Source organism: Glycine max, chromosome 20 (genome assembly GCF_000004515.6).
Source record: "Glycine max cultivar Williams 82 chromosome 20, Glycine_max_v4.0, whole genome shotgun sequence".
NCBI lineage: Eukaryota > Viridiplantae > Streptophyta > Magnoliopsida > Fabales > Fabaceae > Glycine > Glycine max.
The window spans coordinates 14336926-14364836 of NC_038256.2; the positions used below are offsets into that span (position 1 = coordinate 14336926).

Genomic DNA, 27911 nt, shown 5'->3' on the forward strand with positions numbered 1-27911 from the left:
TAACTTTTTATTTATTTAATAACATTAAAAAGTAGACTTAAATATAATTTTGATTAATTTGTTTACTAATTACGTTTAACTTTTTTTATTTAATAACATTAAAAAGTAGAATTAAATATAACTTTGGTTAGCTTACTAGCTTGGTGTTTTATACATTTTTTAAAATAAAAATATTTGATATATCTTTTATTTTAGAAAATGTATAATTTAAATAAAAACTATATTTTTTTTAACTCTTGGTCCAAAATCATACGTGTCCTCCTCAAAGTTGTTTGTTAGCATTAATCAAGCAACACTTGTTCTTCAAGCTCAAAACTTGTCTTCCCCCTCTCTCCTCCTCGGAACGCCATTCGCATGCAGTTCTCGCACAACACACTGCACAATTATATTTCAAAGCGCAACCCATTTCAACATTTCATCATTTTTCTCGTGTAACCATCCCCTCACCCACGAACCCATCCCATGAATTTCCCAAAATGCCCTCAACCCAGAACCCCCTCTTCTCCTTCCTCCTACATTCCACCCCACCGTACCCAACTGCACCCTCGCATGATCTCCCTCTACTCTTCTTCTTCTTCTTCCCTAAAATATCCAAATCCCAACAACAAACCCCACAACGCCAAATGCCTCTTGTTCTTCTTCGCCCTCCTCTTCTTCACCGCCCCCTTCCTCTTCTACCTCTTCTCCACCGCCCTCCAACTCTACTCCTCCCCCAAATTCGCCGACTCCCGCCCCTACTCCTTTGCCCTCGCCCTCCGCGCCGGCCCCCACGCCCTCCGTCTCTCCGTCTTCCACTTCCTTGGCCCCGCCCGAGCCCTCCTCGCCGCCGCCCACTCCGCCGCCGCCTCCCCCGGCTTCCAAGCCGCCCCCGATGCCCTCCGCGGCGCCGTCATGGAGCTCATCGAGTTCGCCAAGGGGAGGGTGCCCATGATGGAATGGGGAAACACCATGGTGCGGCTGGACGCCACTGAGGAGCTCGAGGGGCTGGGCGCCGAGGAAGCGGAGAAGGTTCTGGAATGTTTTAGACAGGCTTTGAGAGTGTCCGGATTCTTGTTTATGGATGAATGGGCACGAGTAATTTCTGGTAGTTTTTTTTTGTAGTGTACAATGTTGGCACTGTAGTTCAATTTTTTTTATTTTTTATATACTATCTTAATTGTTGAATGAGTGGAGTGTGTGAGTGTTGTAAATTCTTTGGTAAAAATTTGGTAAAAAAGTAACATATCCTAGATCCATTTTAAAGGGTCACCCTTATCCATGTATCAAGCCCAAAAATACAGTGCGTGAGGGGGTTGTATTGAAAAACCTCAAGTCCCACATCAACTAGAAATAATACTACAATAAAATTAGATACTTAGGAGACAACCCTTATCCTATGAGTTAATTTTTGGGGTTGAGTTAGGCGCAAACCTACATTCTAAGATCCTTCCTCATTTCTCCCTTCAACCATCAAGCCAACCTTATACCTCCTAATGAATTTCAAACCTATGACCTCATGTGTACTATCACAATCCCCTGTTTACTAGGCCGATGCTAGTGGTTCAGATTATTCGGGGTTTGTTTGGTTCAACTTATTAGATAAAATATATACTAGTTGTTTCCTTTAAATTAAGTGAAACACTATGCAATATTGCAATTACAATGTTATCCGGTCACATATATTGTTATGTATGAAGAATTTGTTGACTTTTATTATATCTACTTTAGAAGTTGTATTTAGGATCATTTCTGATTGGTTGACTGAATTTTTATATTGGTTGTAGTTGCAGTTGCAATGAATAATTTTGCAAGCAAATGCAGCTGCATTTGTGGTTATGATACAGTTATGTAGACCTTAAGCTGCAACATTGTGGCCCTGCTAGTGTTTGAGGATAGCAATTTAGAACCATGGCTACATGTCGATATAAGTTGATCTTTGAGTGTGTTAATTTGATAGGAAGTTTACCCTATTAAGTTGTTACCTTGTAAACAATTTCTTCCTCAATTGACAAGTTTCCACATTCAGAGATTAAACTAATACTCAGATTTGGAATGTTAGTGTTTGCAGGAATTTGTGCTAGAATTGGTGATTTTGGTTGTCTTAAAATGAAATTACGGTCATGTATAGATATTTAAAGTTAATATTTAATTCTGTCCTTGAAAGTGCACATCTATACAAATTGGTTACCATAAGTGTCAATTTGCTAACAAGTTTACTCCATCAAGTTGTTAATTTGTAAATAATTTCATCCCTCAAAGGATTAATTTGTACAGATCATAGATGAACACTTTTAGGATTAGAGCAGCACAAGTTGCCACTTTCATGAACCAAACAACAACAACAACAACAAACGCCTTATCCGACTAAGTGGGGTCGGCTACATGGATCAACTTCCGCCATAATGTTCTATCAAGTACCATACTTCTATCCAAATCATTAAGTTCGAGATCCTTTTTGATAACCTCTCTTATAATCTTTTTGGGTCTTCCTCTGCCTCGAATTGTTTGCCGTCTCTCCATCTGGTCTACTCTCCTCACTACAGAGTCTACCGGTCTTCTCTCTACATGCCCAAACCACCTAAGTCTATTTTCCACCATCTTCTCTACAATAGGCGCTACTCCAACCCTCTCTCTAATAGCTTCGTTTCTAATTTTATCCTGTCGAGTCTTACTACACATCCACCGCAATATCCTCATCTCCGCTACACCTACTTTATTCTCATGTTGGCTCTTGACCGCCCAACATTCTGTTCTGTACAAAATCGCCGGTCTTACCGCAGTCTGATAAAACTTTCCCTTTAGCTTGATCGGTACCTTTGCATCACATAACACCCCCGATGCTTTTCTCCATTTCATCCATCCTGCTTGACTGCGATGATTCACATCCCCTTCAATTTCTCCATCATCCTGTATTACAGACCCAAGATATTTAAACCGTGTGACTTGAGGGATAATATGGTCTCCTATTTTCATGAACCAAATTGTATATTAAACTCTTTTATTTATGAATGAGGAAATGAATAATTTTTGGAGCTGTTTTACTCATAATGTAGCTGTGTGATTAGCTTGTTTTCTTTCACAAGCCTTTCAGACAAAGTTGTTAGTTTCTGAGATTCATTGGAATTAGGATTCTGTTCCAGGAAATGTCCAAGACTTTGTTGCTTGGTAAACTTTGAATTTGGCTGTGGTTAGTTGTGGTTTATGTATTAGAGTTATGGTGAGACTGTTGATCATTGACAATTTAAATTCTATGTAGTTTATGTTTGGAGCTGTTGTCTTTACTGTGTGCTTGGGTGTTGCACATATATAAAGGTGGCTTTTTATTGCTGGAGAAGGGATTCTAGTTCTCTGGAAAGTAAACTAGAGAGAGTAAGAACTAGAAAGTAAACAGCCATGAGCAGATGCAGGACACCCACCTGAATTCGCTAGACACAATCCCATCTTAGAAATTATATTACAGTGTGACTTATTACTACTATCTCTTATGAAGTATTTGGAAAAAATAGTTTTACTTATTTTATATCTTTTACCATTGATTTTGTTAGAGATGAAGTTATTCATGTCAATGATGAAGTTTATAATCTAAATATAGGGGAAGAACAAGGCATCTCTTCTTGGGTTGCTGTAAATTATGCTCTTGGAAACTTGGGACGTGAGCCTCAAGAAACAACTGGAATAGTTGAACTTGGTGGGGCTTCTTTGCAGGTTTTTTCATTCACTATATATGAAAATTTCAGTTACTTTATCACAATTTCTTTCATATACCCATAAATCCATATGCATCAATTCTTATTTCTGCATAGGAACTTGTATCATTTTGGAACTTTCTTTGTACGCCTATTGTAATTTACATTTATGTGATGCATTGGTATTAATTGCTTTTTTTCCCTCTGCAATCTTGATGCTGGGCCATGAGGCAATTACAGGCCCAGGAACAAGTGGTTAGGATCAGAATATTTAACAACTTAACAATTTTTTGTTAGTTTTGCTTTTAATCAGGTCAAGGGTGTTTAATTTTTTATATAGATGGTGCTGGGATTGGATTATAAATCACAGTACATAAATTTTGCATGATTACATTGTTGTTTGTATATTACATTGTTATTTTGATATATGTTTGGGCAATAAAAATCCTTGTCTTATTCCTTTCGTGGACAGGAGGGAAACCTGAAGATGTGGATAATTCTTTTGTCATAATCATTTATAAAGAAAATTACTCCTGGCATACCTTTTCTTGTCCAGGTTATATGGCTTGTTTTGTTAGAAAGTAAGTAATTAGCCATACTTACTGGTATTGTGACAAGCTATAGTTACTCTGTAAATCATAATACTTTTTATAGCTTTGTAGCCTGGTGTCACAAGTTTTATATATTAATCAACGGTCACACATCCCCACAGTTGCATTTTTTATTTCATTTTTGTTCTATGATGCATTTTGCCTTTTCTGTTTGTAGATATTTTAGTCTCTTTTTAGCTCAACTTCCCATTGTATAATTTATTTTATAATACCAAAAATCTCCTTGTATCCTAAAATAAATTATTCTTTATGGATATATCTGGTCAATTTCTTATTTCTGAATAGACTTTGAACTGTATATTGATATTTGCAGGTTACATCAGCTAAACTTAATGCAGATATAGCTCAATCTTTGCACACTATAAGATTGTCTGGGGTTATGTACAACCTTTACACTCGGAGTTTGCCACAACTGGGTCAGGTGCTCTTTAGCTTTATTCTGATGTCTGAAACCATTTAGATGTATTTCAAATTTTAAATGTTTTGGTTAGACGATGCATATTAGTATGTGATATCAAATTATATGACTTTTACTTTTCTACTAATGCTAATGAAATTAAAAGTATGTGCATACTCATGTGTCTGCTAGCTCTTTGCCAATTTATGAAATCATTTGTATGTTTTTCAAATTTCAATGTTTTCAACAATGCATTATGATTTCAAATTATATAACTTTTGCTTGCTTTAGAGATGCTAGTTTTGCAATTTATGCATTAGTATGAAATTATGAACCAAAGGCTGATTTATTATAATTATTTATTGATTAATTGAAATCAAATAATGTATTGAAGGTTCACAACCAAAAATGAAAAACATCTGAAAATTTGTGTTCTAATAATAAAAATTTTAGGCTTAATTGCATTTGTTACCCCCAAATTATTAATTTTTGGGGAATTTTACCCCCAACTTTTAAGAAACTTGTAAATTTTACCATATTCCATTTATCCATTAATAAGCACAAAAGTTGGGGATAAAATTAACCAAAAAAAAGTTGGGGGTAAAATTCCCCAAAAAATAAAAAAGTTGTGTGCAAAATTTGCTAAAAAAAGTTGGGGGTAAAAAGTACAATTATGTTAGGAGTAAATTGATGGAGAGCAAAATTTGTAAGTTTTTAAAAGTTGGGGGTAAAATGCGCCAAATTATTTTGTTGTGGGTAAAATTTGTCAAAAATTGAAAAGTTGGGGTAAAAAGTGCAATTAAGCCAAAATTTTACACATCAAAATATAAATGGAATTAAAAAGGTATATTTCTTTTAACACTCAGATTGAGTAGATACACTTTTTGTGGACAATAAAGTGGTCCATGATATGTCAAATGTAAAAATTCTACCGATGCCTTACATTAGTCAGTCACTAATAAAATTGTCATAAATAAAGCTGTCATACAGTGAAGTCATGACAATAATAATAAAGTAGACATCTCAAAACAATAACATGTCGTCAACATCTGGAACAACCAAGTGCTATCAAAATACATTCCAAACGACCAGCCAAAAAAACCCAGATCTAACGTATTCTTAACCCTAAAAAAGACTACTCCATCTTCCACTTCAAGAATTCAACAAGCTATGGACAATATCAGTGTCCATGTCTTCTCCTGCTGCTGAAACAATGTTGCCACATTGTGCACTTTGTTCAGACAGGTGAGGTTTCTTCAAGGTCTCTTTTTTCTGCCAAAACCAACCAAAATAAGTTCAGTTTTTATGTTGTAACACCATGAATCTGGGTTTTTTAAAGTGCAAAGACGCAAGAAGTCCTACCTTTTTTGTTGCTGCACAACTCACTTTCTTTGCAATACCAGAATTATTTGTAGATGCAGATGCAGGACCAGTTTTCTTTGAGACAAGGTTTGATTTTTTCTGTGTAAAGGGACCATTAAAGACTGAAAATGAAAGTGAAATACACAATAGCTTCTAACTCAGAATGGTATAGATTTTACCTTGTTTGGATTTGTTTGGCTAGCTTGTGTTAGCAGATTAATCACTGCATCAATTTCCATTTCATGTGTTCAATTATCATGTTCGGTGTTCACTTCAGTTTGCACTTGTGTTCCATTTGGTTCAACTTGAACATGACTTTGTTGTTCTTCACTGGGTGCTCCCTCACCTTAGGCACGAGTCTCTGTTGGTTCTGGATGAATGGGGGAATTTTTGCAAGTCCTCTTGTTATGTCCAAGCTTATGGCATCTCTGACATCTGTTGGTTGTATTTGTCCGCCTTAGTTTGTGTTGATTCTGATCTTCATCAACTTCTTTGGTCTACCAGCTGCACGTTTGTAATTAGGAGGCAATATCTCAGGATCATTAGTCTTAGGCCATTTTTTCCTACCATCGATTGCTGTAATACTATGACTATAACATAGCTTGTAAGTATCCCTATGGTAATATTTGTCATCACAGTCTTCTGCATGCTCTCCTTTGTGATTGATTGCAGCTATAGCATGCTTGCAGGGGATTCCCACCAACTGCAAAAAGTTGCAAGAACATGAATGCTTGCTCAAATCAACAACAAACCTTACAATGAATAAGATAAGCAGTCAATAAAAGAGAGATGAGGGAGAGAGAGAGAGAGAGAGTGAGAGAGAGAAGACAGAAACAGAGAGAAAGAACATTGCGAGAGATAGAGAGATCATGAGAGCATAGAGAGAGAGAGAGAGTAGGGAGACAGCGAACCAGAGAGAGGAGGGATTTTTCCCATCATCGCGTCTCTTCCCCAAGGCGTGCTAGGACAAAATCTTGCACTGAAAATGCAAGATGGAACAGTAGAGATGCACGTTTCCGATATCATAGGAATGTTGCAGTGAGCTGGAGCACTGAACAAGAGAATGCCAACGACAAGACTGCGAACTTCGGAGAATGGGTAGAGGTATCACGCAGAAGGAGAATGACAGCAGCAGAAAACAGAAGCAAAGTGGTTGGAAATGGAAAACAGATTCATTACAGAAACTTACACTGGAGAGACCATGAAGATGTCACCACGTTCTACTTTTCCAGGTTCCCTGACGGGACAAGGGAGACTGACTTATGGAAGATTTTCCAGAAATGGGGCAGAGTGAGGGAAGTCTTTATTCCTAAGCATAAAAACAAAGAAGGACACATATTTGGTTTTGTCCGATTCATAGAGGTGATGGATGAGAGGAGGTTGGAACGTGACTTGGATAACAATATAATCATTGATGGATTGAAGCTGTTTGTCAACAGACCCAAATTCGATAGGGGTAGGGTGTTTCGAGCAAAACCTTTTGAAGAACCCCTCCAGAAAATGGTGAACTGTCAGGAGAAGCATAACGGGAAGCAGCTGGGAGATAAAGTTCCCTGTTACGATGGCCAACCACGGTCATACCTGGACATGGTCAAGGAAGCGACACGTGCAAAAGGAAGCTCTTATTTGATGAAGGAAGATCCACAGGGTGATACAATAAAAATACAGAGGTCGGTGGTTCTGAACTCAACTAAGGAGGACCGTGAATGGTTGGAGAAGGCTTGGGTAGGGAGATTGAAGAATAGAGGGATGTTTGAAAAGTTGGAAGAGGAGCTAAGGTGGGTGATTGACCGAGAAGTTAACCCCTGTTATTGAGGTGATGACTGGATTATCCTCCCTGGTATGGATGAGTCCAACGCGAATAGGCTGATTAACGCAGAACTGAAGAATGGATCTACACCCATAATGGAGCTTCAGAAATGGTCGCCGGATATTAGACCAGAGTATAGACTCACATGGGTCCTGCTACGGGGCCTTCCACTGAGTGTGTGGAAACCTGAGTACATGAAGAAGGTGATGGAGGATATCGGTGAGATGGTGGAGGTCGATGATTACGTCGAGGAACGTAAACGGATGGATGTAGCTCGAACTCTCATCCGGAAAAATCGGAGATTGGGCTTCCACGAGACTGTATGGGTCACCATTGACGGGGAGGAACATCAACTCACTGTCGTGGAGGACATGAGTAGTATGGGCGCCAAAATGAAAAGCTATCAGACCCATAGCTGGTTCCCTCCATCACCAATGTCGACGCCACCAAACACCCCCTTACCCCTCACCGATGGCACTCCTGGGCGCGATTCCGGCAACGACGTCAGTAGTGACAGTGACGCTGAGCTTGATGGCGTCGATACCGGCGATCCTAACCACTGGCAAAATCTCCGTTTGTCCAAACGACGGCCGTCCAAACTGCATCGCGACCATTGGGTAAAATCCCATGGTCGTTCCCCTTTGGTCCGGTCTGTCAGTGATGCGGCTGACGTGGACCACTCCAAGGCGGACAATGATGGGGGCAACTCAGCTTTTCTGCGTGGTTTGGACTCCGAGCTCCACAACGGTCACATTACCCAGAGTGGTAATGCTTTCATTAATGAGGGGGAAAGACAAAAATGGAATAACATAAATATAGTAAGTTCATCTCAGAAAAATGAAGTAACACAGGAGGGGAGGGCAGGTCAGACCTATGAGGAGAAAAAGGAAAGTTCAGTCATAGATGCAGAAGGGGACAGGGAGGAGGTTCGGCCTACTGAAGGAGTCTTTCCACATAGGGTTCACGCCCTTAATAAGAAGGATAACTTTCCTTCTGGTCAACACGCTTTAAACGAAGTTATAGGGGAAGTGGGCCAGAAGTTAAAAGGCCCAATTAAGTCAGCAACAAAAGTGTATGTTAGAAGAAAAGAGGTGCAGTTAAGTCATGGAAAGGCCCAATACTCTCAAGGACCAGACGTGGAGTCAGTTTTGGTCCCAGAAGCAGATTACACGCCTGCAGTTCAAGGAGATAAAATTGAACAGGAGCTTTCTTTAATAAGAGACCTGGGCCTCACTTACGGGGGAGACGACAAGGGGATCAAAGAAATTCTGCTAGATATGGATAACAGAGACACTATGAAGGCAGCTGAGATGGGAATTAAAAAACAGATATTATGATCATTCTGTCTTACAATTCCAGAGGTTTGGGGAGGGGGATTAAATGGTCAGCTATTAGAAGGAATATCTCAAAACACAAGGTGGATATTGCCTGTTTCCAAGAAACTAAAAAAGAATGCTTCAATAAAGAGATTTGCCAGGCCATATGGGGAGATTCCTCTGCTTCTTGGGACAATGTCCCTTCTGTTTAGGCTGCTGGGGGGCTTTTATGCTTATGGAATAATGCTGTTTATGAGGTGGAAAGGCGGGTGAAAGGTAGACATTTTCTCATGCTTGAAGGTACGTGGGTTCCAAATAATCAGAGGATGATCCTAGTGAATGTTTATGCACCTTGCGACCTTGCGGGGAAGAGAGCTCTTTGGGAGGAGTTGAAACAGCTTAGAGCTTCTAACTCACCTGGTGCCTGGTGCTTTTTGGGGGATTTCAACAATATTAGAAGCCAAGATGAAAGAGTTAGTTCCTCTAACCGGACTGCTGACCCCTTGGGTATCTCAGAATTTAATCAATGGATATCGGAAATGGAGCTTTAGGAGATTAAATATATAGGCAGCAGTTTCACCTGGATTAGGCCTAATGGAAGTGTCAAAAGTAGGCTTGATAGGTTCTTGGCTTCAGACCAATGGATGTCTAATTGGCCTGACAATTGTCAGCATACCCTACCAAGGGACTTTTCTGATCATTGTCCAATCATTTTACGAACTAAGATGCTGGACTGGGGCCCTAAACCTTTTAGGGTGGCTGACTGGTGGATTCATCAAAAGGGCTATCATAGAGCAGTGAGGGAGGCTTGGAACAATGCTCAGCAGGGGGGTTGGGGGGGAGTTGTGCTTAAAAATAAGCTCAAGTATTTGAAAGGGGCCATCAGGCAGTGGAGTAAAGACTATGGGTTCATAAATGATAAGGGGATCCACAAAATTCAGAAGAAGCTCAATGAAGTGGAGGATTTAGCATCTACTAGAAATCTATCCGAGGATGAGATAAAGGCTAAGAGAGAATTACAGCAAGAATTGTGGGAGGTCTCAACAGCTTATGAATCTTTTTTAAGGCAAAAATCTAGAGCTAAATGGTTAAAGGAAGGGGACCGAAACTCAGCCTATTTCCATAAAGTCATCAATTTCAGAAGGCCTTATAATGGTCTTCATGGAATTCTCATTCAGGGTGAATGGATCCAGACTCCCATTGAAGTTAAGAAGGAAGCTGTGAAGTTTTTTCTCAATAGATTTTCTGAGCAGCAGCTTTGTAGACCCACTCTTGATGGAGTACATTTTTCTTCTTTAAACCAGGAGCAGAGGGAGTTTTTGGTTGCTCCTTTTTCAGATTTGGAGATTAAAGAAGCAGTGTGGAGTTGTGATGGGGACAAATGTCCTGGACCTGATGGCTTCAATTTCAAATTCATTAAAGAATTTTGGGACATGCTGAAAACTGACTTCAGAAGATTTGTTGATGAATTCCATGTGCATGGCAGCTTCCCTAGAGGCAGTAATGCTTCCTTCATAGCTCTAATTCCCAAGGTTAAACATCCCCAATCATTTGATGACTACAGACCCATCTCCTTGATTGGATGTATGTACAAGGTGATAGCTAAGTTATTAGCAAATAGATTGAGACAAGTGATATATGGTCTTATTGATGAGAGGCAGACAGCTTTCATCAAAAACAGACACATCCTTCATGGTGTTTTAGTCCTTAATGAGGTGATTGAGGAAGCCTGTAGAAGCAATAGGCCAGTTATGGTGTTCAAGGTGGATTTTGAAAAGGCCTATGACTCAGTCTCATGGGCTTTTTTGGATTATATGCTGCAAAGAATGGGTTTCTGCCACAAATGGAGACATTGGATTTCTGCCTGTCTCAAGTCAGCTAGCATTTCCATTCTTATCAATGGAAGTCCTACAAAGGAATTTGCTCCTACTAGAGGTTTGAGGCAAGGGGATCCTTTAGCCCCCTTACTCTTTAATATAGTTGGAGAAGGCATCACAGGATTGATGAGGGAAGCAGTTCAGAAGCACTTATATAGAAGCTATATGGCTGGAAAGAAAAAGGAACCCATTAATATTCTGCAGTATGCGGATGACACAGTCTTTGTGGGTGAGGCTGAGTGGGAGAATGTTGTTGTTTTGAAGGCTATGCTCAGGGGATTTGAATTGGCCTCAGGTCTGAAGATCAATTATGCAAAAAGCCAGTTTGGGATTATAGGAGGTAGAGTCACTTGGGAAATTCAGGCTGCACAAATTCTGAAATGTAGGCAGCTGCAAACTCCTTTCTGTTATTTGGGAATTCCGATTGGGGCTAAGCCTTCAAGCAACATGGTGTGGGAGCCTTTGATTAGTAAATATGAATCCAAGTTATCCAAGTGGGCACAGAAAAATATTTCCATTGCAGGGAAGGTGACATTAATCAATTCGGTGCTCAATGCTTTACCAATATATTTGCTTTCCTTTTTCAAGATCCCTCAAAAGATAGCTGATAGATTAACAGAAAAATGATGAATAAAGAAAGAGTATGGAAACTGTAATTGTATTCAATGGCTAACAATTACAATTAATTGTGCTATGAAATGGAAAATGGTGTAACAACTTGAAAGAAAGGAAAATAACAAACTGGTAGAGGATACCAGCCCAAGAAGTGCGCAGACTTCTCCCAAATCACTAAGGTAGTGACCCCACTATTCCATAACTGAATTTCTGGCTGAATCTCTCTTTCATTCTTTCCTACTATATAGTAACCACCCACACGTTCCTTGCATGCCTCACTCCAAAGCCACCTCATCATGCTTTTATTCCTTTACCACCTCTCCTAGTATAAACTCTCCACACTTTAGGTTTGGGCCCAAAATCAAGCCCAACTTCTTCAGATAAATCTCTATCAACACCCCCATCCATAACAACAGCCTTGTCCTCAAGGCAAAAATCAGGAAACTGTCCCTGTAAGTATGCATTGTCCTCCCATGTAACATCATCAAGTGTTTTATTCTTCCACTTAATCAAACTTTGTGGAACCGAAACACCACCCTGCATATTCACTCTAGATCCTATAACCATCTCAGGATAAAAGCTGTCATCATTTGTTACCTCTAGCTCTTGTGGCAGATCACCTTGTACATGATAATCACCTATAGCCTTCTTAAGCAATGAAACATGGAATACTGGGTGAATTCTAGACTGAGCCGGTAATTGTAATCTGTAAGCTACTGCACCCACTTTGGCCAGAATCTTAAAAGGACCATAGAAACGAGCAGCTAATTTCTGATTAATCCTCTTGACCACTGATTGCTGCCTGTGAGGTCTAAGCTTTAAAAACACCCATTCCCCTATCTCAAACTGCAAATCTCTTCTTTTCTTGTCTGCATACTTCTTCATCTGTTGTTGAGCCCGTAACAAATGACTTTTAAGCTGATTCAAAGCTTCATCCCTTTCAGTTAACTCTAAGGCTACAGCAGCCACTTTAGTCTCATTACTTAAAAACCTCAACAAACTGGGTGGTTGTCTGCCATACACTACCTCAAAAGGTGTTTTCCCTATGGAAACATGGAAAGTAGTGTTATACCAATATTCTGCCCAGGGGATCCAGTATGACCAAGTCTTGGGCTGCTCAGATGCAAAGCACCTCAAGTAACCCTCTAAGCATCTATTCAGTACCTCAGTTTGCCCATCAGTTTCTGGGTGGTAGGCAGAACTCATCTTCAACTTGGTACCCTGTAACTTGAACAGTTCCATCCAGAAATGGCTTACAAACAAGGGATCCCTGTCACTGATAATAGAGGTAGGAATGCCATGAAGTCTTACAATTTCTTTCACAAATAATTCAGCTATAGATTTGGCAGTGTAAGGATGCTTCAGCAGGATGAAATGGCTGTATTTAGATAGTCTATCCACTACTACAAGCACAGCTTCATAACCCTTAGACTTAGGAAGGCCAGTGATAAAATCTAAGGACAAATCCTCCCAAATAGCATTGGGGATAGGGAGAGGTTGTAGAAGTCCCCCAGGGGTCGTGGCTGCATATTTCTGCCTTTGGCATGTGTCACAAGCTCGCACAAAATCTCTGATTTTCTTCTGCATTCCTACCCAATATAAATTTTCTGCCAATCTTCTATAAGTTCTGAGATACCCAGAATGACCACCTGTAGGAGTACTGTGAAACTCTTCCAACAACATGGGAATGGATGGCGAGTTTGGAGAAATTACCAACCTTCCATGATAAAACAAAACACCCTGTTTCACAGTAAAACCAGGTCTAGCATCTGGTGTATCAGTCAATTCAGCAACTAGCTTCTGAATGTCTGGATCTTGCTGCACTTCTTGTAACAACTTTGGTCCTTCCAGCCACTTAGGGTAGGAGGTAATAGAATTCATTTCCACATCCCCATAGCACCTAGACAAAGCATCAGCTGCTTTGTTCTCCCATCCAGGTTTGTATTTAACTTCAAATTGATAGCCAAGGAGTTTAGCTAACCAACATTGCTGGTCTGGTGAAGAGATTCGTTGCTGCAGGAAATGTTTCAAACTCTTGTGGTCAGTGTAAACAGTGAATTGCTTCCCCAAAAGATAGTGCCTCCAGTGTTGAATAGCTAGCACTAATGCCATCAGTTCTTTTTCATACACAGACTTAGACAAATTCCCATCTGATAAGGCCTTACTGAAAAAAGCCACAGGTTGTCTATTTTGCATCAACACTGCTCCAATTCCCCTCCCAGCTGCATCACATTCCACCTCAAATGGTATAGAAAAATTAGGAAGGGCCAATACAGGAGGAGTTGTCATCACTGTTTTCAATTGAGTAAAAGCTGTAGAAGTTTCTTTACCCCACTTGAAATTGTCCTTCTTTGTCATTTCAGTTAAGGGCTTAGCCAACTTACCATAGTCCTTAATGAATTTCCTATAATATCCAGTAAGACCCAAAAATCCACGTACCCCTTTTACATTCTTGGGCTCAGGCCAGTCAACTATGCACCTAATCTTCTGAGGGTCTACCTCCACCCCTGCTCCCGAAATTATATGACCCAAGTAATCCACTTGGAGACAGCCAAATTTGCACTTAGACTGATTAGCTATAAAACAGTTTGACATCAATACAGTTAATACTTGATGCAAATGCTTTTCATGATCAGCCATAGTTTTGCTATATATTAAAATGTCATCAAAGAAAACTAATACAAATTTTCTCAAAAATGGCCTGAAAATGTCATTCATGGTAGCCTGAAATGTAGCTGGAGCATTCATCAACCCAAATGGCATCACTAAATACTCATAGTGCCCATTGTGAGTTCTAAAAGCAGTTTTGTGAACATCTTCATCTGCTACTCGAATCTGGTGGTAGCCAGATTTCAAGTCAATTTTAGAAAAAATTGTTGCTCCAAACAGCTCATCAAGCAATTCCTCAACTATAGGTATAGGGTACTTATCTGGTATGGTGGCCTTGTTAAGAGCTCTATAGTCCACACACATCCTCCAACTCCCATCCTTCTTCTTAACCAAGATAACTGGGCTTGAAAAAGCACTCATGCTAGGACGAATTACCCCTGCCTCCAGTAACTCCTGTACTTGTCTTTCAATCTCTTCTTTTTGGTGATGTGGATATCTATATGGCCTTACATTGACTGGGTTCTGATCTGAGAACAACTTAATCTGATGCACTTGAGACCTCTGGGGAGGAAGTATGATGTGATCCTGAAATACAGTGTGGAATTGACTCAAAACAGCCTTCAGCTGTTTTTGGCTTCCTTCTACAGCCTCCAGATTCTGCTCATGAAGAGACCACCACCAAGCTTCACCTCTCCTATCTTCCAGAAAATTGTTAAGGACACACTGTTGTTCTTGTTTCCCTCCCTGTCCTTGTAACACCACCAATTCATCATTATGCCAAAATTGCATTGAAAGGGCCTTCCAATCCATGATAACTTTGCCTAAAGTGCACAACCAAGACATTCCCAGCACCACATCTAATCCACCCAATTCCAACACCAATGCATCCACTACAACCACCATGGCTCCAAGATTAATCCTAACCCCCTTGCACACACCTTGTGAAACCACTTTGTGTCCATCACCCAGCTTAATGTTCTTCGCAGCCATAGGTGTAATTGGCAAACCTAAGGCAGCAGTGATTTTTGGGGAAATGAAGTTGTGGCTAGCTCCACTGTCCACCAAGACTACTACATCCACATTCTCCAATTTGCCTTCAATTTTCATGGTGTGGTATTCCCCCATGCTTCCCAACACACCAATAAGTGTGCACTCTGCCTCAACTTCATCTTCACTATCCTCCTTCTGAACTTCCATAGTCACAATCTCTCCCTCCTCGTTTAGACTTTCTCCTTCTCCCAGAATCAATACCCGTATCGATCTTTCTGGACACTTATGCAGAGTGGGATGGTATTTACCGCCGCACTTGAAACATAACCCTTTTGCCCTCCTTTCCTCCATCTCGTCATTGTGAAGGCTTCGAACTCCCTTCCACCGTTCAGACGAACCCATACGACGATCGTTCTCCGTTTTCTTCCCGGTCGATAGCAACGAGGACGTGGAATTGTGGTTAGAACCCACTGAACCCGTTTTTTGAGTCGGGTTTGTCCAACCCGAGTTTGTTGTCCGATTCATCTCTTTCGGGTTAATACTGGATCCACTACGATTCTTTTGAGACAGCCCGGCCCAATCTTTCTGGCCCAATCGCTCGCCAGTGTGCTTCTTCCCGTAATATCTTTCCCCGTCATCATCTTCCTCCTTCAATTCATCTTCAACGTCTTTCGCCATCCTCATCATCTGCATCCTGGTAGTTGGATTCAACGTTCGAACTCTTCTTCTGATTTGTGGTTTTAAACCACTCATGAAATACCCCAGATACTGCTCTTCTGGTAATCGCCCCACTTGCGACGATAAAAGCTCAAATGCTTCAACAAACTCTTCAACACTTCTGGTCTGTCGTAACGTGGACAATTCTTCAAACGGATTTTCTAACCTCCGACCGCCATAACGTGCGATCAAGGCTTTCTTCAGCTTTTCCCAGGAAAGGTCGTCCTCTGTTTCTAGCAGCAGATTGAACCAATGTATCGTTGAACCCTCCATGCTCAATCGCGAGAGTTTCACACGCATATCACCTGGTGTATTCTGCACATCAAAGTAGATCTCTGCGCGCGTAATCCACGCAACAGGATCATCACCCTCGAATACAGGTAACTTCACTTTCTTCCCTGCAAGTCGTGACTCACTATGAGATGATTCTTCAGCTGAAGACTCACTCACAGGTGGTGTCTTCTTCTTGCCTAACTGCTTGCTCATTTCACCGATTATGAGACTTTGTTGCTGCATCTGTTGCACCAGAGCTTGCAGCGTCGTCTGCATCTCATTCACGGTATCTTCCAACGCATCGATCCTTTCTCCCATCTTAGGTTGTCGTGGCATCTAACAATCTCTGATGGCTGAGGGGTACTGATCCGGCAGGTCGGACCAATTGATAGATTAACAGAAAAATGATGAATAAAGAAAGAGTATGGAAACTGTAATTGTATTCAATGGCTAACAATTACAATTAATTGTGCTATGAAATGGAAAATGGTGTAACAACTTGAAAGAAAGGAAAATAACAAACTGGTAGAGGATACCAGCCCAAGAAGTGCGCAGACTTCTCCCAAATCACTAAGGTAGTGACCCCACTATTCCATAACTGAATTTCTGGCTGAATCTCTCTTTCATTCTTTCCTACTATATAGTAACCACCCACACGTTCCTTGCATGCCTCACTCCAAAGCCACCTCATCATGCTTTTATTCCTTTACCACCTCTCCTAGTATAAACTCTCCACACTTTAGGTTTGGGCCCAAAATCAAGCCCAACTTCTTCAGATAAATCTCTATCAATAGCTCATAGATTGGTATCACTGCAAAGAAACTTTCTGTGGGGGGGAGACAAGGATCACAAGAAAATTCCCTGGGTAAAATGGGAAACTATTTGCTTACCTAAGGAGGAAGGTGGTTTGGGGATTAAAGAAATATCTAAATTTAATGAAGCTTTGTTGGGTAAATGGATATGGGAACTAGCTTCTGACCAACAGCAGCTATGGGCTAGGATCATCAAATCTAAATATGGTGGTCTGGAAGAGCTTCAGTCGGGCAGAGATAGAAGGGGCTGCTCATACTGGTGGAGGGACTTGAGGAAGATTTATCATAATGCTGGTCAGAGCATCTTTCAACAAAACTTGGCTTGGAAGATTGGTGGGGGGGACAGAATCCATTTCTGGACAGATAGATGGTTAGGGGAATACTGCACCCTAAAGCAGAAATATAATTCCTTGTTTTTGATCAGCAGGCAACAGCACAGCACCATCTCACAGATGGGGAATTTTTCTGAAGATGGTTGGAGTTGGGATCTCAATTGGAGGAGGAATTTATTTGACCACGAAAGCGTATTGGCAGTGAACTTTATGGAAGATATTTCCTCTATTTCTATTCAGAAAAATGTGAAGGATACTATGGTGTGGAAAGCTGAATCTACAGGAGTGTATTCCACTAGTTCAGCTTATAGACTGATGTTGAATATCAATGCATCAGCCTCAACTGTTAGAATTTTCAAATTAATATGGAACATGAACATCCCCCCAAGGGCAGCAATTTTCACCTGGAGGCTCCTCAAGGACAGATTACCTACTAAGGGTAACCTCCTAAGAAGAAATGTCATTACCCAAGATGCTGATTGCCCTTTATGTGGTCAAGTACAGGAGGAAGCGGGTCACCTATTCTTTAATTGCCAAAGGACACTGCCCCTATGGTGGGAATCCATGTCATGGCTACAGGTTGTAGGACCACTCCCCCTTGCCCCAGCAAGTCATATAACACAGTTTTGTGAAGGATTCAGAGCTAATGTAAACCATAGCAGATGGTATGGGTGGTGGGTGGCTCTAACTAATACCATTTGGCAACACAGGAATAACCTCATCTTTCAAGGGAACCAATTCGACTCTTCGAAAGTCATGGAAGTGGCCATGTTTTCAGCTTGGTCTTGGCTAAAAGCTAGGGAGAAAGGATTCAACACTAGCTTTAATCACTGGTCCTCTAATATAAAGGATCACTTTGGTTAATCTATGTGGTTTTGAACTTTTTGGTGGGTTCTTTGGGTTTTGTATTTGGGAGGCAGCACCAGAGGTGCTTTGTATTATCTCTTTCAGTACCTCTTGTACTGTTTGTGCTTATCTTATTAATATATTATACAATTTGCCTTCCAAAAAAAACCTTACAATGAATAAGCTGTGAGTAACTTCACATATGTTGTCTGTTGAAAATGAAGCAAACTTGCTCCCATTGTGTTGATCTTCCCTGTCAAGCCTCTTCCTTGGCTTTGGCATTATTTTCCCTTCAACTTTATGAGCTGTTTGTTTCATAGTAGCAAATCTAGTCATACAGTAAGTTCGAATCCATTCCAGCATAGTAACTATTGGTTTTTCCCTAGTCAACAGAATTACATTGAAGGGTTCACTTAGATCGTTCATGAGAACATCACACTTTGCATAGGTCTTGAAAGCATGCTTGGACCAATGTTGTTCACCAATGTCAACCAAGTATTTATGTGCAGCTTCATTGATCTCCTTTAGTTGAGCCATTTTCTCTAAATATGCTTCATGGTAGGTAGCTCATGATGCACCCATCATTAGATCCCTCATGAAAGTGCCTCCTCCAAATCTCTTCTTGAAACTATTGTATAAACCTTAAGCAGAAACGATGTTCACTATCCCTAAGCATCTCTTCAAAATTTGGAACGAATCCCTGCAATAATTGAGAAGATTAAATTAGTTGCAAGTCAAGTTCAATTTAAAGTACAGTTTAAAACATGTAATGGAAAATATACCTTTTGCTGATCAGATATAAAATCCCATTTTTGACTGCGATCATGATCAACGTCATTCAAGAACAAAGTCATAAACCATGTCCAACATTCCTTATTCTCTGACTCAACAACTGCAAAGGCCAGTGGCAAATACTGATCATTTGGGTCTGTTGCAATAGCTGCTAAAAGATACCTCCATACTTATTCTTAAGATGACAGCCATCCACACCAAGAAAAGGCCTGCATGCAGATTTAAAAGCCTTCTTGCATCCATCAAGACAAATGTAGAATCTTTGAAATCAAGGTTCTACATCAAGGGTGGATCTGTCCAGCTTCATTTGGCAAGTGTTTTCTTTGCAGTTTTTTGTCAGTGCAGCACTGAATGACCATAACAGAGTTTATTGTTTAGTACAATCCCCTTCAGCAATACACCTTGCTATGGCTCTCGCCCTTTCAGCAGTACATGCTTTGATCCCAATTGAATAGTTGATCCTAATATGATCAACAATCTCAACCACAGATAGTTTATGATTTGCCTTCAACAAATCTACAATTGCATTTGCAACCCACTTAGCCTTAGCATTCTTGTTGTTAAATGCCCTTCCACACTTGTGTTTTGGATAAAGAGTCTTGATGGCATAGGGTAGCTTGTGAGATACTTGCTACAAAATATATTGAATCCACAATTTTGTTTACATTTGAATCTGACCCTTATTTTATCATTTTTTTTTTTCAAATTTGACTCATTTCCCATTCAGCACAGAATGCTCAAGAACAACATCTTTAAACTGTTTTAGAGGAGAATTCCATTCCTGTAGTAAACTTAAAATCAGCACACATGTCTTCTCTGAATGTAATAGGTTTTTTTTTATGGGCTTCATCCACTTCTGAATCAAAGTCTGGATCAAGCTCTTCACTTGTGTATGTTTCCTCCAGATGATGCATCTGATCCATATTGGTTGGCATGAATCTGTCATCAAATTGAACCTCCTTGTCATCAACTTCAACTTCACTCAGTTCATTATCTTCAAGTTCAACATCATTGTCTGTGACTTCTAAGTCATTGCCATCAACTTCAAACTCACTGTCATCATCTTCACTATCAACATCCAACCCTTCACAATTTACTCTGACATGCTTCCCCTCCACAACTGATACTGTTCACGAAGAATGCTTATAACCTCATCTGCACTCCTTAGAGTTTGGTGATCCTTGTTAGTTTCAGGTGTTTCTTCGGCTTCCTTGTGTCCAATTAAAGCATCATCAACATATTCAACTTGGTCAATCATTTTTTGTTCAACATAAATCTCTACTTGACAATTATTTTTCACAGCATAATCACTTAACAACAATGCATCTTTGTCACCCACAAAGTCAAACAATCCATCTTCAAGGACAATTCCTTAGGCTTCCAACACATTTGAACATCACCATGGTACCCCAAATCACCCCTTGCGATGCCTAAAGCCTCAAGAAAGGACCATTTGCCAGCATCTACATTCTTGTATACATCTTTCCCGTGGCCATTATACTTCAGATTAGGTGTATTTACAAAATGCCTCATATTGAATAAAGCAACAGTGAATGACATCCCTGTATACAATACATCAAACACAATAATAATGAGACAAAAGTAACCAACCCCACTTCCATGTAGGTACAACAAATTGCAATTAAAATAATCCCCAATTAACAATGACAAAAAATAATTACAGAAAAAAATCCTAAAAAGCCCCACCCCATAGTCACTCACAACCAACATTGGCAATTTCCCTCATTAACAATTATAGAAAACCCTAAAAAAGTAAAAAAACCCCAACCAATAGTGACCAACACTCAACACACATGGATTGTGACTACCGATTCACACCAACAAGAAGTCAAGCAAAAAGGGTAAAGCAAGATTCTCCTACCTTCATGTGTTTCTCGCGTCGAGTTTTGTCTAACACATTGCGTTGTTTCCTTCGAGTGACTGAGTATTCGTAGAGACAACAAAATTGCACTCTCTAAAGATTCCCAAGACTCTCACCTTTGGTTTGTGACTATTGATTTGCACCAACAGGTCATGGGTTTGAGAAGATTCTTCTCCCACTTTTTCTTTTTGGGACCACTCACGAACTTCGGTGCTTTCTAAAATAGTTACCCTAATTTCCAACGTGAATATCTTGAAACCCATTCAGTCAATGTTAACTTTCCCACACACAACAATGCCTCTTTCATAACCAATAGTTTTAAGACATGTGGCAAATGAGTTGGCATGCAACATGGCACCACTTACCCAGTCAGCAATGTCCAGAAATGACACGTCATCACTAGATAGAGGAAGTTAACGGCATGGACTATTTTGTGTGAGTGAAAAATAACGAGGGACTAAAAATTGGAAAAAATATTTTGAGGGACTAAATTGGGTCCATCAAAAGTTGAAGGACTAAAAACTTAATTAACCCAAAAATATATTATCAGATAAGAGTTGGTGTTCAAAATAGTGTGTTAGAGCATGAGCTTTTAGCATTTTTTCTTCTTATATTGTCCCTCTATCACTATACTTAATTTATTTAGAAAAAGAAAAGAAAGGAAAAGAATATAAAAAGTCAAATTTTCTTTTTTTAATATTATTTGAAATTATATTTTATTTTATATTTGTTGTGGCCCCCTCATAAAATTTAATCTAGCTCTGCCCTTGTAAGCACTTACAGTAGAAGAAAATAAGGAAAAATGAAATGAGTTTCTCAATAAGTTAATTTGTAGAAACTCTCTGGTATTAGCTTCACTAAATTGGACTTTTGCATAAGCTAATTTAGCTTATGGAGAAGTTTATTTTATTTTTCTTCCTATTTTTTTCTTCTACAAGTGCTCATAGAGAAGTTTATTCAAACAAGCCCTTTATGCAGTGTTAGGAACCCAAACTGAAATTGAAAAGTGAAATGCAAGAATAGATCTTTATAACTTTGGATGAATTGAAACTGAACATATAAGGAATCCAAGGAGGTGCTCCCATACAGTGGAGCAATGCTTTGTTATTCTCGACTAGTAAAAAAATGCTCAATACTCTATCAGTTACAACTACTATTTAGCAACTTTCTCAACAAAAATAGCTGTCAATCTACTAACAATTTTACAGGACTAAGTACTGGGCCATTTCTCAATTATTTGTCCCATTTTTCTTATGAAACTAAACCTTCCAAACTCTATTTGTCTTTTGCTGTGGCCTAACTTTCTGTTTTTGGAGTTTACCTTTCTAACCTTATCTCTGATGGCTTTATTTTATTTTAGAAAATACTTAAAGATGTGTTGTTTGTGTTTTCTGTTGTTGCAACTATTTGTTTCAATCAAATTTAGGTCACCTATGTTTGGTGAAGTTTTCTATGTGTTGTTCTATTGTAACCAAAATCTAAAATCCTTGTACAGGATATGGTATGGAAATCATTAGAGGAGCAACTGAAATATAGAGAGTTGAAGCTTTGTAAGTATTGAGTTACTGGTTTTATTTGCTAATAAATGTTTATCTTTAGCAGTAATCACTGACTTGAGAAAAAATGTTTTTTCATCTTTAAATTTGAGATTGGAAATAATTGTGAATATGCAAAAAGTCTGAAGTCATAGGGAATGATGTTTTGGTTCTATTGAAAAGAAAGGACAGAGACATATTGGGACTGTAAACCGTGTGTCTGAATACAACATGGATTAGAGATTATATAGGCTTATTGCAACAATTACAAATAAATGAAGGATATTTGGTTTCCTCTTAATCAAATATTATGTGCCTATAATCTACATTTATTACAGAATAATTCTATAGATTCTCAACACTCCTCAAGCTAGAGCATATAAGTCATATGTGCCCAGGTTGCTACAGATAAAGCTAATTCTAGGTCCCCTAAGAGACTTCTTGATGATATCAGCCAATTGGTCACAAGAGTTGATAAAACTCGTAATAATGACCCCTAACTCGATCTTCTGTCGAATGAAATGACAACCAACCTCAATATGTTTGGTTTTCTCATGAAATATTGGATTGGAGGCAATATGTAGTGTTGCTTGATTGTTACATATAAGAGTTATGTGTAGTCTCTTCAAACTTGAGCTCCTTGAGAAGCTGCTTCAGCCATGAGTTCACAGGTGACTAATGCCATGGCGCTGTATTCTGCTTCAATACTTGATCTTGATACAACTTTTTGCTTATGACTTTTCCAAGATACCAAGTTTCCTCCAATCAGCATGCAATACCCAGATGTGGATCGCCTATCACTCGGTTAGCCATCCCAGTCAGCATCTAAGTAACCAACCACTCTGTATGTCCCTTATCTTCATAAATGAGGCCTTTGCCTGGAGTACGCTTGATGTATTTCAGGATCCGCATAATTGCATCCCAATGGATTGGCTTACCACACTTATTGCAAATGCAATGTTTGGACGAATGATTGTGAGGTAGTTCAACCTTCCAACCAACCTCCTATATCTCCCAAGATCCGATAAGGGCTCCCCCTGATCGAGTAGAAATTTGACACTAGGATCCATAGGAGTGTTCACTGGCTTAGCATTCAGTAGGCCAGCCTCTTCTAGGATGTCAAGGGCATACTTCCTTTGGGAGATAACTAGACCATCCTTGGATCGAGCAACTTCGATACCTAGAAAATACCGAAGTTTACCTCCTTGGTTTGAAATTGGCGTGAGAGGTACTGTTTCAAGCTGGTAATGCCATGTGGATCACTGCCTGTAATGACAATGTCATCCACGTGGACAATGAGATAGCTGCATCCTTGTGGTGAATGGTGTAGAAGATACAGTGGTTGGCTTCATTGTGAATCATGCCAAACTGCTGCACAACACTTTGGAAGTGGCCAAACTAGGCTCGAGGGGACTGTTTAAGTCCATATAAGGACCGGCAAAGCCGACAGACCATAGTAGAGGACTCCCCCTGTGATGAGGACCCTGAGCAACAAATCCTGGTGATTGCTCCATGTACACCTCTTCATCCTAATGGTCCATGCAGGCAAGCGTTTTTAATGTCCAGTTGGAAGAGAGTCTAGTGACAGATGACAGCCGTAGACAATAGTAATCTAACAGACTCCATTCTGGCTACGGGGGAGAAAGTGTTAGTATAGTCTTGCCCATACATCTGTGTATATCCTTTTGCTACCAGACGGGCCTTGAACCGATCAATGGTACCATCAGGGCCAACCTTAATGATAAACAACCAATGGCATCCAGCTGTGGATTTCCCAAGGGAAAGAGATACCAAATCCCAAATGCCATTGCTTTGAAGTGAACACATCTCGTCAATCATTGCTTGGCTCCATTTTGGATGTGATAATGCTTCACCTGGAGAGTTATGGATAGACACAAGGGACAAAGAAGAAAGGCATGTATAGTGCACAATAGAAAGACAGTGATAGCTAAGGTTAATATAGTGGGGAGATGAGTTACGAGTAGAACAAATAGCTTTTCACATAGCAATGGGCCAATCTTGGTCTGATGTAGGACCTGGATCTGGTAAAGAAGATGGTGACGGTAAAGAGTCAGGCATGGCCTCTACTATATCTTCACTAACTGTCACAGGGTCTAGTGGAGGTATATCCGCAGGTGTTTGTTGCTGTTGGTATACTTGAAGAGGTTGCACTCGTGGTGGTGCTGCAGATGGAACATCCTGTTGTACTAAAGGTTCAATTGGTGGAAGAGGGACAATGGTAGGTGGAATAGGAGTGACTGAATGCCACATATTGGAAGTAGATTGAGGTGACTCAAAGTAAGGAACATACTAAAAGAAGGAGGCATCAGCATATAGATGAAATACCCTTGAAGAGTTGGAGAGTAGCAACGGTAACCTTTCTGTGAGCTAGGATACCCTAGGAAAACACACTTAAAGGACCTTGCAGATAGTTTGTCAAGTCCGGTAGTCAGGTTGTGAACAAAGCAAGTGGAGCCAAAGATCCTTGGAGGAACAGTATGGAGAGATGAATGGGGAAAGAGGATAGTATTCTGATCATTTAGAACGGAAGACGGCATGCGGTTAATGAGTTAGCTGGCTATGAGGACAGCGTCTCCCCAGAATTGTGGGGGAACATGACCATGGAGGAGGAGGGTCCAAGTGGTCTCAATGAGATGCCTGATCTTGCACTCAGCCACCCCATTTTGTTGAGGAGTATGGGCACATGATGTCTAATGGAGAACCCCTTTTGAAGGCATAAATTTCTGAAGTTGATGGGATAAATATTCGTGAACATTATCACTGCAAACAGATCGGATAGGGATACCAAACTGTGTTTTTATTTCATTATAGAAAGTCTCAAAGATAGAAAACAACTCAGACCTGTTTTTCATTAAACATACCCACGTACAACGTGAGTAATCATCAATAAAGGTAACAAAATATTTAAAATTGAAATGGGTAACAACATGTGATGGACCCCAAATATCTGAATGAACTAAGGCAAAAGGGGATGTGGCCCATTTATTACCTCGATCAGGAAAGGAATTACGAGTGTGTTTCCCAAACTGACATGACTCACAATGCAAACTAGACAATTTTGAAAGACTAGGCACCAACTTTTGAAGCTTTGGCAAATTGGATTTTTGCTTTTAATTTATCAACAGTCTCATTCTTATTGGATATAACCTGTTTGACTTTCTTGGTGTAATTTTCTTTGTTCCTTTGGTGATAATATTGATTTTTGAGTTCCATGGTTTGTTTTATAGATGATGAGTTCAGTTTGCTATTCAGTCAATATGCTGGTTGCTGGCATTTATTTGTGCATATAGAATAAACTTGAAGTAGGGTAAAACTATTGTGCAAATAGATCAATATTTTTTGGCCTAGGATGCCGAAGTTCTAAAGAAAAATACAATACCACTAGTGAATGATTAATTTGATATGCTTGAATAATTGACTGTTAGTTTTTGTTTATTGATTTTGCAGCTTCAAAATCTAGCAAAGGAAATATAATTAATCCTTGCATTCCTAGAGGGTATGAGTATCCTCAGATCTCCAATGCAAGTGATGTAAAACACCCACTCTTCCAACCAGATGGGAATTTCTCAGCATGCAGGTCCGAAGCTCTGTCATTGTTAAAGAGAACAGAAGGTTGCATAATATATCATTTGATATTTTATTGTTTTATCATAAATTTGTTCATGCATGCTCCCTCTTTCTTTTTTTTTTTCCTATTATTTTTAGTTTGTTTTAATATGACCAGCAAACTGTCCCATTCATGATCATATTTATTATGAGTAATATCTGTTTTGGGTAAAGGGCAATGCAAATAATCATATATAATTACATGCTTACTATGCTTGTGACTACGTATGATAGATATTTTAGATTGAATGTGCTGAAGTCTTTAGTTGAACCATCAGTATGTCCTCAAAATATGTTGATGACTTGATTTGGGGGTTCTGGTAAAGGAAAAAGAAAGATCTTGGGTAGAACTGCAATGCTTATTGTGCCATGTAATTTTGTAGTGTCGATGGTTGACTCAAATTGCTGAAACTTTAAAGTGTAGTTATCTTACATTTTAAGTATAGACAGTCTTTCTGGTTTCTTGTAGTAATCTTTGTTTTAATTTCTCCAACTTTGCAAAGCCTGTAATTTGGCATTTTTCTTTCACTGTTTTATCCTTTTTCCTCCTGTGAACTGGGAAGGTGTTTTATTCTCTTTATTTATCTAAATTTTTATTTTAAATATATTCACCAATGATGTTTTCTCTTTATACAGATAGATGCCTGCATCCACCTTGTAAAATTACTTCATCCTTTTATGAGTTATTAGGCGAACAAGATTCAGAAAGCTTCTTGTATACTTCTGAGGTTTGTAAGCAGTGACAGTACTTTGGTTTTTATGGTCTATTCTACTACTGGTAGTAATACTGGTTAGGTTTAGTATTAGTATTAGAGTAGAATTACTCCTTTTTCTGTTTTTCTCTATTAAGTAGAGTTAGTTATGTTAGTCAACTCAACTAACCTTAGGTTAGTTGACAGTTACTACTGTTAGTTATAACAGCTATACTGACAGTTGTAACTACTTTTCAGTTGAGTCAGTTAATATCAAAAACTCCATTTCTGAAGTTTAAGCTTTTCTCTCCTTTTTCAATTCTGAAATCCTTTTATGGTATCAGAGTTTTGTTCGATCTCAAGGATTTTTTTTTTTTTGATCAGCAAAAGTATGATTATATTATATATAATATTAAGTACAGTACAAGAGGTACTATTGTATATACAACCTAGCACCATACTATGCAAGTCTATGGCGACTTAATACATGTAGTACAGCAAGAATTAGACAACCATAGATTTGACTTAAGCTAGGCACCCAACCACGAAATATCTATAAGCTAATCCCCCCCCTAGCACAGAACCCATCCCTGATTTTGCTGGACCAATAGGGGAATGGGATGTGAAATCCTTTTTCCAGATTTTTAAGCCATGACCAGCAGAAGAATATAGCATCCTCCATCAACTTGTGACCTTTGAAGCTGTCATTTGAGAAGACAATCCTATTTCTATGGTGCCAAATACACCATGTCAGGGAGATCCACCAAATCTGCCAACGCAGCAGCCTAATAATACCCTTCAGATTGCAGTATGAGTGTTGGAGGAAATGATCCCTCGGAGTTTTCGGGAATACACCTGCTATGTTTAACCAAGACATCAATACCCACCATAGCGGCATGATTTTAACACAGCTGAAAAATAAATGAGATGCGTCCTCAACATGATTACTGCAGAATGGACAATTAACGTCGCTGATTTCCACATTCCTACTTCTCAGGTTGCTCTTTGTTGGTAGTTTGTCCCGAATTAATCTCCAAGAAAAAACTGAAGCTTTACTTGGGACTTTTAACTTCCATAGTGTAGTGAACACTGCATCCTGATTTTCATCTGCGGAGTCCCTATCAAGCAGCCAGTAGGCACTCCCCACTGT

General features: G+C 39.5%; 1 protein-coding gene across 3 annotated transcripts in view; it reads left to right on the plus strand.

The window, feature by feature from the left end:
• Nucleotides 1–287: 287 nt before the first annotated feature.
• Nucleotides 288–27911, plus strand: part of LOC102665764 (probable apyrase 6) — a 31496-nt gene continuing 3872 nt past the window's right edge. For 2 of the 3 annotated variants that reach the window (XM_014772698.3, XM_026127585.2), the window contains exons 1-6: nucleotides 288–1084; nucleotides 3572–3684; nucleotides 4590–4697; nucleotides 22403–22457; nucleotides 25911–26075; nucleotides 26706–26797. In XM_014772698.3, the coding sequence (XP_014628184.1) occupies nucleotides 463–1084; nucleotides 3572–3684; nucleotides 4590–4697; nucleotides 22403–22457; nucleotides 25911–26075; nucleotides 26706–26797 (1155 nt within the window). In that variant the 5' untranslated portion in view covers nucleotides 288–462. The remainder of the gene's footprint in view (nucleotides 1085–3571; nucleotides 3685–4589; nucleotides 4698–22402; nucleotides 22458–25910; nucleotides 26076–26705; nucleotides 26798–27911) is intronic. The other variant, XM_006605515.4, reaches the window with a different exon arrangement.